Raw genomic sequence first — 11,239 nt, 5'->3', positions numbered from 1 at the left:
TCAGCATGGCTAATAAAGTTGGGTCCAAAGCCAGAGACATTCCTCTATGATCTCTTACAAATATTTTTTTTGCAGTCATAGTACAGCATATACTGTATTTGTTTTTATTTTTCTTTAATGTAATTATTTCTGTGGCATTGAACTTCACATAAGATTTAAACCATAGAAAAGTAAAAAAGTAAATCCACTCAGAGATTTGATGTATTCTGGTTTAATGTGTACTTGGAAAATAAGAATCAAAATTAACAAATTAATATATCATCAAAAAAAAATCCCATTTTTATGATTTCTGTGGGACCATTAGCAACTTTTATTGTAAAATACATGATTTTCTGTATTCCTCATCTAATCCATACAAAAGGAATTCTTCTATGTAATCCGACATGTAATTTACCAAGCAACAGAATATATTGGATATAATATGATCCATTATATATAAAAAAAGGCAGCCCATGTGCAAAAACGTAAAATTACATGGAATTTTTTTTTTTTAATTATAATTGCTTAACATTGCCAAATATTAACTTCAATATATTTATAAAATTAAACATAAAATATAACAATTAAAAGGTAATGCTTAAAAAAAGTCAATGAAATATCCTTTAATGTCATCCACAATAACAATACAATGTAATGAATCTCATTTTCAAGATGACTCCTCAGAGTTGGATGAACCCATCAGGGTAGATCATTTTTTCATCGGGCTCAAAAAACTATATTTTTGTTCATCTAGTAATGTAGCGTTCTGTGGATATTTGATCAAATATTTTTGTATCAAGAATTTGATAATGTATTGTAATCTACGTTCACCTAACAATTTTTCTTCCTAAGCCCAGACTATTCTACCATTCTCTCATTTTTACATATATAAGTCGGAGTTAGTCAAATGTCTTACTGGACATCTAAAATTGCATGTAATCCTTAAGGACATATCTAGTTTTAGCATATAAATATTGCCGGTCTAAAGATGTCCCATGACATGCCAGAAGCAAAATACGTTGCAATGTTTTTGTAGGAAGAATTTGGCAAATGGAAGAAGAAAACCAAAACCGATATTTACTGTTTAGGCATAACTTCATGTAAAACTATTTTTTTTTATACACAAAACTTTGATCCACAAATAATAATAATAATAATAATAATAATAGGGATTATTTATTGCAAGGTGATGAGTATTTTTGCATCCATGTTTTTTTCATGTGCATCACCATGATACAATTCTGTGACCTAGGCCTTCAAAATGGAACATTGTTTTCACATTGCACTTAATTATAATGAACATTCAGTATCACCTGCTTTGTAGGCACCTGAAAAATACATGAGATTGACAGACTCAAAGACAATCAGCTTAAAGAATGAATAAGTAAAATGTTTTCTTCGTATGAGAGCCACGTAAGTCTAGGACCTGAGAGGTATGCAGATACAGGTTATTGAAGTGCTAAAGAACTTGTCTGATTAAAAAATAAAAACCCCTTTCTACGTTTATGATCTTCTTAACCTGAACTGCTTTCATCTCATTTTCCTGTTTTCTACTCATTTTAAATGTTTCTTCATCAAGAATATATCGAGTCAGTCTGGTGAATATGGCCATAGCACAATGAGCTAGAGTTAAGTCATCTTACTATCCTATAGTCGAATGTACCACGCAAGTCCTGTGAAAGAATGATGACTGCATGCAATCTTCATTAGTTCTAACCGCACTGTATCAGGGTGTTCACACAATACCCTCATGGGTCTTCCAAAAGTATGGAGGCTTTCAAGTTCCCACCCTTTGGCAGTTGAGATTTCTTATGTTTACAAGGCTGCTGTGTACATTTGCTTCTATAATTTGCCAAACATGTACAAAGAAAATCCAAAGGACCCTTTTCAGCCGCATGAGATCACAGTAAATCGCTTTGAAATGCAAGACATGTTATGAAGGACAATTCCAAGTAGGAAGACCAAGACACATGCAACTAGTATAACAGTGCAAACTCCAGACCATGTAGAACTTTTAACAACTCCTCTTCTCTCATGTTCCTCCTCTCCTAAGTCGTGGGTCATTGCACCTTGGAGTGGTTGTTGTTCCATAGGCACAGTCACTACAGTGACTGGTTTTTGCTGACTTCCCGGTAGTAATCTGCAGCCTATATCACCAGGCAACAAAGCTCTTTCTTTGGTAACAGGAAGCGGCCACATGTAACATCCGTTGCTTGGCAATTTAATAAAGACCGGAGTGTTTTCTGATGTGTGAGGGATCGCAATGACTGCAACAACATCTGGGTCATCAGGCAATTGTGATACAGAATATCCAGGGGGTAGCCTTGTAACACCTCGGCACCAAGGGCATCTAAGGTCTTTCTGACTAGCCCTCATTTGCTGTAGACACACTGAACAGCATGTATGTTTGCAATCAAGCAGTTTTGGTCTTCTTCGAGGACTATAGTAATTAAAACAGATTTGGCATTCTAACAGTGAATCCTGCGAAAGAGTTTCCATGATCAAATTGACCTAATTATTCAGTAGAATGGTTATTAACCTTATTTTCTGTATGTAGATACGTTTCAGGCAATATGTAAGACGTTGAAAAAAAAGATCTGTAAAAAAATACAGAAAAGAAGAAGTTAGATATTGAGCAACAGTCATTAACTGAGATCATAAACTATTCATTGCACATTACAAGAGATGTAACCATTTAGGCAATCAGTAAAGAGAGGCATTAAAGTAAATCCATCAGCATGTTTTTGCTATGTAATCTGAAGACAGAATGCTGCAAAGGTTAAAACACAGAATTCAGGAATGTTTGTCTTGTCAAGGTCCGATTTGTTGTTTTTTGCTATATTTGTTTAAAAAGCAGGAGAGAAGCACTTCTCATTTCTCGCACTACAATGTTAAGCACATGGCAGTCTGGCACGCCCCCTGCTGTGCTGGACATCTCACTGTCAATGTACAATCTCTATTGAGAGCCTGGTGTGGGCGGGACAGCTTTCTCAGCTCTGCTAGGTGGTTAAAATTACAAATTTTGATTGTGTCAGAATGGCTGCACTCAGTAATCTAAGTGATACATCATTTGATTCAGGATCTTTTTGCCTACATCTTGCTGCACTCGGATGAAGTATCAAACACCTGCTGACAGATTCCCTTTAAGGTTGCATATCTTCCAATAAGAAAGTTTATAAACCTTAAAGCAGCTTGACATTCTATACACTAAACCAAAATATAAATGCAACACTTTTGTTTTTGCTCCATTTTTCATGAGGTGAATTCACAGATCTAAGGCTTTTTCTACATGAACAAAAGATCTTTTTTTTATCAAATATTGTTCACAAATTTATCTGAATCTGTGTTAGTGAGCACCTCCTTTGGGTCACGTCATAAGTGACGCACATCCGGCATCGTATGGTACATTGCAGTTTGTAACAGCTACGTGCGATTGCGATTGAACGTTAAAACGTTCATCTCACGCACGTCGTTCATTCCTCATGGATTGAACGTCAGATTGTTCATCGTACCCGGGGTAGCACACATCGCAGTGTGTGACACCCCGGGAACGATGAACAGATCTTACCTGCGTCCTGCGGCTCCCGGCCGGTAATGCGGAAGGAAGGAGGTGGGCGGGATGTTTACGTCCGCTCAGCTCCGCCCCTCCGCATCTATTGGATGGCTGCCGCATGACGTCGATGTGACGCAGAACGTCCCTCCTACTCCAGGAAGTGGACGTTCGCCGCCCACATCGAGGTCGTATGGACGGGTAAGTATGTGTGACGGGGGTTAATCGTTTGTGCGGCACGTTCAACAAATTGAACGTGCCGCACATACGATGGGGGCGCTTACGATCTCATACGATATCGTATGCAGAATCGTAACATGTAAAGCTGGCTTTAGGCTGACCACAATAAAAGGCCACTTTAAAATGTGCAGTTCTATAGTTTTGAGGAGGTCCATGGGGTCAGAAAAGCAGTCAGTATCTGGTGTGACCATCATTTGCCTCACACAGTATGATACATCACCTTTGCATAGAGTTGGTCAGGTTGTTTATTGTGGCCTATGGAATGTTGGTCCACTCCTTCTCAAGTACTCCCAGATTTAGTCAAATTTGTGTACACTATTTGAGAGAAAAAGGCCTTTTGTGAACATAGAAAAAGTCTTAGATCTTGGAGTTTCAACTCATGAAAAATGGGAGCAAAAACAAGAGTTGTGTTTATATTTGTGTTCAGTGTAAAGTTGCTAATTTTATGTTCCTTTTGTATACATTTTTCTATAGCCATTCCGGTCACAGTAACTGCACTACTGCTTTTGCTCTTGACATAAGACAGTACTTCCTTTGTCAGAATGTGTCTCCAGCACTGCGTCAGGGGGTGGCCGCTAACCTCTCCTTTGGATAGATAAGCTCACAGACGGAGAAGGGGTTTTCCTTATCTATTGGGTTAGGTAGTCAGCTGACAAGTGACTAGCACACCACTGGAAGTGCAGCGGCAGGGACTCGGGAACAGGCTGGATGCAAGAAATTTGGACCCAAGAAGAACTAAATAAAAAAATATATATCGGTACATTATATAGTTTACTATTTCAAGCTGTTTTTTGACAAAAACAACATATTGCATGGAGCAAGAATGGCATTCCCATAGCTCGGTAGTAAAGAGCTTTATGGCCTGCATGCACTGCTCTACAGACTAGCTTCATGCACATGGAGTTAGTCCCCTCTTCAATATCTCTATGCAGTAAACTTCACTACATATTGTATTTAGTGGAGTGGACACAAAAAAACTGATCTTCCTTCTGCATAAAATCAGTTATAAGAAGTAAAAGGCTCCATGCACTAAAATGAGGTGTCAGACATGTCTACTTCTTGCATGAGGCCTTAGACATTGAATCACATGTATCACAAATGAATCACAGATAAAAATATCTTACCTAATACATAAATTACTATAAAAAAAATACTGGGTTTTATATATTAAGGCTGCCCTCGTTCACAGCAAACAAGGTTTAGCTTTTTGAGACTACATTGAAGGATCACCTCGGCTTTGGGCAACACTAATGCTTCTCTAAGACATGAGGCCCATAATATTTCTTTATATTTTTTGATATGTTACTGACTAAATCATTTTAAAAGATTGTCCCAGAAAGAAAATTCTTTATCATTGAAAATCATCCCAAAGGTCTAAATTTTCTTTTTACAGTGGAACCTTGGTTAACAAGAACAATCTGTTCTGGGAGTGTGCTTATTAACCAAGTTACTCATTCAGCAAAGCAAAATTTCCCATAGGAAATCATTGCAATGAAGACAATTCGCTCCACAACTTGTTAAATGTCCCCTATTGTGCTATTCCACACACGCACAAACACGAACAAACACGCACAAACACGCACAAACACGCACGCACACACACATATTATGCTCACCTTACCTTCCGTTCCATCGCCGGCCTCCTGGAACTTGCAGTTTGCCGGTACAGGATGTGTGTCAGGTAACCATCGCGACGAGGGAGGAACTTCCTCTGCCAGAGCGCTGACGTCAAAGCCAAGAGCTGCTTGCCTCTGATAGGCTAGCGCACTACCTTTGAGTAGCGGCTGACAGGGGAAGTTCCTTACTCATCGAGTTGGTTGCCGATACACATCCTGTAGCGGCGAAGTGCAAGTTCCAGGAGGCCAATGATTGAACGGAAGATACACATATTATGCTCACCTTACCTTCCGTTCCATCACCGGCCTCATGGATCTTGCAGTTCGCCGATACAGGATGTGTATCGGGTAACCATCGCAACGAGGGAGGAACTTCCGCAGCCAGAGCAAGTTCCTCCCTCGTCGCTATGGTTGCCGATACACATCCTGTACCGGTGAACTACAAGAACCATGAGGCCGGCGATGGAAAGGAAGGTAAGATGAGCATAATATATGTGTGTGCGTGCGTGTTTGTTTATGTGTGTTTGTGCGTGCTTGTGTGTGTTTGTGTGGTCTGCAAGAGCGGGTTAGAGCTCGGTGGAAGAACGGAACCGGAAGTGTGTGCGGTGAGTATTTTGCTCGTTCAGCAAAGCCTGCTCGTAAACTCAGTTACAAATTTACAGCAAACTTTGCTCGCTAAGCGAAATACTCGCTAACTGGGTTACTCGTTAAGCGAGGTTCCACTGTATTTTCAAATGTAAAGAAAATGCTCATATCACCAGATATTCTAGGATGACATTAGAATAGAACAAAACACAAAGGAACTTTTAGCAGATGTTGCACTAGAAGCTTCAGCAGCTTCTCCTTTTGCCTTTCTGCTTTTGTTCCCTCTTATTTCTATAGACTTTTATTAACTGCGGGGTTAATCCTATCCTTCACTGTAAAAGATTTATGGAATTTTTCAAAGTGTATGATCATTGCAGGAGAAAATAAGTGACTGATAAGTGGCTTAGGAGGCATTTTTCTCTAATAAGATTACAAAATTTAAGGCCCGCTTAAATAATGTGATCTGTGCATTAAATGAATGCCAATTGGTACATATTTTGCTGGCGGTTTATAACATTTTATGACCGACAATCTGAATAATACTATGGGCACAGAATGATCAGTATTAGGCTATGTGCCCACGATCCGGATATGCTGCATACTGGATGCAGCATATCTTCTCCTGCGGGGCCGTGAGTGCTGTCCACAGGAGACTGCAGCTGCCCGTGCCCACGATCAGGGTTTGGGCAGTGGCGAACTTTCCCTCTGTTCTCCCCGCAGAGAACACTCGTGGCTCCGCAGCAATAAATTGACATGCTGCGACTCAGGAAACCACAACGCAGGTCAGTTTACATTGTGGGAAAAACAAGCACAGTGGGCATGGCATTTCTAGAAATCTAACCCACTGTGCTTGTACTGTACAACGCAGCATGTTGGACACAGCTAAGGGTACTTTTAGACTTGCGTTTTTTTCCTTCTGGCGCAATCCGCTCTTTTGGAAAACAACGGAATCCGTTAACGAATTCCGCTGTTTCCCATAGACTTGTATGGATGACGGATTGTGCTAAAAGTACCTGCACTGCTTCCGCCGGCCAACGCTGCGTTGCTTCTGCCGGGCGGAAGGAACGCAGCATGTAACGTTTTTTGAGCAGCAGAATCCTCTATTTTTCACTGCGCATGCTCATCTTTTTTTTTTAATCACAGAAACTTTATTTTGTCTCTCGGTGGCCGAACGTTCAGCTGAGCGCCCGGCAGCCGGCTTTTGAGAGCGCTCAGCTGATCGCCCGGCGACCGGCTTTTGAGAGCGCTCAGCTGAGCACCCGGCAGCCGGCTTTTGAGAGCGCTCAGCTGATCGCCCAGCAGCCGGCTTCTGTGAACGATCAGCTGAGCGCCCGGCAGCCGGCTTTTGAGAGCACTCAGCTGAGCGCTCGGCAGCCGGGTGATCAGCTGATCGTTCACAATAGTCTGCTGCCGGTAAAACTGTAAAGAAGAAAAAAAAATAAAAAAAAAAAAAGCTTTCCGTTGTTTTGTACGATCCGTTGCATCCGTTGTGCCATTATATGCAACGCATCCGTTGCATCCGTCACACAACGCAATGCAACGGATGCTGTTCAACGCAAGTGTGAAACTAGCCTTAAACACACTGCATCTAAAACGCTGTGAACCCTGATCGCAGCCCTAGAGCATTCTGAGAGCATAGGCTGTCATTGTTCTCAGCAGCACAGGTCCTGTATACAGAGGACAATGTGCTGCAGAGAATGATGATCCTTTCAGCCAGCCAAAGGATCATTTCTCTCGATGCACGAACATTTTGCTTGTTCGATGGGTGATAGGCAGCCTGTTTACACTGCATGATTATTAGTAAAAAAATGTTCCTACAAACGATCGTGTAGTCTGGGCCAAGCCACAGTATACCCCAGAGGATAAAACTTATACCTGGGGGTGTAAAATAGTAGGGTGTAAGTACAGTACTTACATTGATCTGACAGTAGATGGTGCTGTCGCATCAGGGCATAGTTAATGTTATGTATTGTAACTTTTTTGTTTCTCTCTGCCCTCTATGACAAATATTTTAGTTTTTACAACATGACACCAAACCTTCTCACGTAACTTATCAAACAAAGCTGAATCCCCAATAAAATTATGAAAAATGAAGTAATTCTAGTGTATATCACTCAATGCTACTGATTGGAGTATAATATGGCATGAGAGTTATATTTTCGCCTAGGCCAATTTATACCCCGGAGTATAATCTAGGATAAACCACTTTAACCTGAGGTATAGTCTGGACTGTGAGTATACTCTGGTCTGTTACACCGGGAACCGAAGCACTCCTGAAGAATGACAGTTTGGACTAGTTGCACGGTCGCACTTGTGGTCCAAACTGTGCACTCTCTCAGATTGCTGGGAGAGGCAGCTTTTCCTTTGCAGCATGAAAGAAGCATATGGAGACTGAAGCTGGCTGGATCTGCTAGCAGGCTCCAAAGCATTGAGATGGCAAGCAATGCATGCGCCTTTTCTAAGGAACCAGCCTTCTTGAGGCTGCACAGTGGTCGGTAACCTAGAAAATGATCTGTACACAATAGATTAAAAAATCCCTCTGTTCTTGAGAACATAGAGGATTGCTAATAAGAGGCAAATTACAAAGTTGCTTGTTTTTACAACCACTCCGCAATTTTTCCTATTACTGAAGATGAGACAACCCCTTTAAAAGAAACCTGTCACCAGATTTGGTAACTATAAGCTGCGGCCACAACAACTGCGCTCTTACATACCGCATTCCAGCATACTGTATATAAGAGCCCAGGCCACTCTGTATAACGTAAAAAACACCTATATAATACACTAGGGAGGCAGTCCGGTCCGATGGGTGTCGCTGCTCTCCGGTCAGGCGCCTCCTTTCTTCAGTCTGGTGCCTCCTCTCTGCTGTGATCTCTGCCCTCCTTCTTCCCAGCCCAGTGTGGATGACGCGTCTATGTCAGCCACACAAGCCGACATTGTGGTCCTTCGCAGGTGCCCTCTGATCTGCCCTACTAAGTGCAGATCAAAGTACTGTAATGCGCAGGCTCGAGGAAAGGTTAAAGATTGCCTGTGCATGCGCAATACAATACTTTGATCTACCCTGAGCAAGGCAGATCAAAGTGTGCCTGTGGAGGACCTCAATGCCGGCCAGTGTGCATGACACACGGGCCTCAGCAGAAAGAGGATGGCGATTGCAGCAGAGAGGAGGTGCCAGACCGGAGAGGAGGCACCAGACCGGACAGCAGCAACACCCATCGTACCGGACTGGCCCTTAGGTGAGTATTATAAAAGTGTTTTTACGTTCTACACAGCGGCTTGGGCTCTTATATACAGTATTCTGTAATGCTGTATATAAGAGCTCACTGGTGGTGGCCACAGCTTATAGTCACCAAAACTGATGACAGGTTACTTTTAACTACTGTAGGAATATTAATGGGACAACCGCTGTGTAGATGGCGCTTTAACAGCCATGTATACTCACAAATCACATTCAATACTTTTATTAATATTTCCGTTTTATAAGGCCAGTGGCATGTCCAATAAATAACTGTCAACAGACCCATCAGAAACATTAGAAAACTTTACTAGAAAATTATATTAGCTTTATGCAAAGGACATAACATTAAATTGTGTGGATATCTAATACTTCTACTTGTGTGTAACTTGTATATTCCACTGTGAAACCAACTGTAATATTTGAAAGTTTTCCAAAGTTTTTTCTCAAGAGATGTTTAAATTTGTATAAATTTAATTCCATGGAAAGCACCTAGTTGTTCCCATCTTTCTAAGACAAGCTGATTTAGATTATTCTATTTATTTCTTTGGACTGCAAGCTGATGAAAAACTCGTTCTGCTTGAAATGATAAAATCAGATGTGAACGAATACATTTTGCAACGAGATTAAAGAAAAATCTGAATATTACTGAGAACCAAAATAGTTTCTAATAACCCGCATTTTCAAGCTTCTTCCATCTACAGTTCATGCATGAAAACACAAATGAATATATATTTATGGTCTGCGGGCCTGTAGTCCTAAAAATATATACACGCTAAGTATGCTTGGAATGTTACAGGAAATTCTTCAGCACATGGATATTTGAAAACACGTAAATTTCTCCATCTGTATTCGGTTTTTGTAAGGCTCTACAGACACTTTGTCCGAGCACTGAAATATATATGCTGGGAAAATTTCTTGGCATAAATATAAAGCATATCCATGGGGGTCCACTCAGCCTAAGGAGGCCAAAAGAAAGTCCTTCTGGCTTCCATTACACTGATTTTCTTTTTTTATCTACTTTATAAGAAAGTAAAGTAGATTACACTTTCCTACACAATGATCTTCAGTAAAAATACATGTAAGAGAGTGCTAGGCCCGTGTGACCCCGCTCTGAAGACATTGGTCAACGTTAGGGTATGTACCCACGATCAGGACTCACTGCGTCTTGGTCCTGACCTGTGGGGCCGCGAGTTTCCTCCACTGAGAACGAAGGAGACCGCAACTGATTGTACCCACGATCAAGGTTCAGTGCGCTGCGGTCTTTCAATGTGTTATCCCTCCCAAACAATTGACTTGCTGCAGTCTGGAAAGATGCACCGCAGGTTAGTGTTTGCTGCGGAAAAAACAAGCAGTGGGCATGAGATTTCTAGAAATCCCGCTCACTATGCTTGTACTGTACAACGCAGAGTTTTGGATGCAGCTGAAGCATGCTGTGTCCAAAACGCTGCAAACACTGATTTTGGGCTCGCTTAAAGTATAATAATCTGAACTGTATTTATGTGTATAATGTGTTCCTGCCTAGAGTGTAAGTGTGGCCATCTAGTGGCAGGTTTGTGGTACTGTTCTCTGGTGAAGAGATTAGGTTCTGCCTAGCAACAGGTAGCGTGTACCCAGCGAATAGTTAAACTCTGTGGGAAGCACACAGGAAAAGGAGCCAGCCGCAGGGTACAGCCTGACTCAATCTGAGTTTAGTCAGTTAGACGTAGACAGCAGAAAGCTGTACATGTGGGAAGTATAGCGAGAAGGACAAGTGTGCAGGCCAGTGAAATACCTTAGGCCAAGTAAAGTGGGTGCCTGTGGCATTTGTAACTTTACCTGACTCTTGGGGTCACCCAAGGAATAGAGCACACAGGAAGAACTCCCAGGGATGTTTAGAGGGTCACCGCCATTCCCAAGTTGTGAGTACCAGGCCTGAACTCTAGGGAAGATTCTCGGGTTGCCACTGACTCCATCGGTACTAGTCCTACAGTAGATGTTTGGCATAGACTTGAACGAACAAGTCAGCACAGAATTACACAGCAACTATGGGGC

At 41.6% G+C, this 11,239-nt stretch overlaps 1 protein-coding gene across 1 annotated transcript in view; it reads right to left on the bottom strand.

The window, feature by feature from the left end:
- Positions 1 to 206: 206 nt before the first annotated feature.
- RNF152 (ring finger protein 152) overlaps positions 207 to 11,239 on the bottom strand; it is a 42,791-nt gene continuing 31,758 nt past the window's right edge. The window contains exon 2 of the mRNA XM_075316498.1: positions 207 to 2,576. Within this exon, the coding sequence (XP_075172613.1) occupies positions 1,867 to 2,478 (612 nt within the window). The 5' untranslated portion in view covers positions 2,479 to 2,576 and the 3' untranslated portion in view covers positions 207 to 1,866. The remainder of the gene's footprint in view (positions 2,577 to 11,239) is intronic.

Source organism: Anomaloglossus baeobatrachus, chromosome 6, assembly GCF_048569485.1.
Source record: "Anomaloglossus baeobatrachus isolate aAnoBae1 chromosome 6, aAnoBae1.hap1, whole genome shotgun sequence".
NCBI classification, from domain to species: Eukaryota; Metazoa; Chordata; class Amphibia; order Anura; family Aromobatidae; genus Anomaloglossus; species Anomaloglossus baeobatrachus.
The sequence above is the reverse complement of the archived record's forward strand: the minus strand, read 5'-3'. Positions and strand labels throughout refer to the sequence as shown.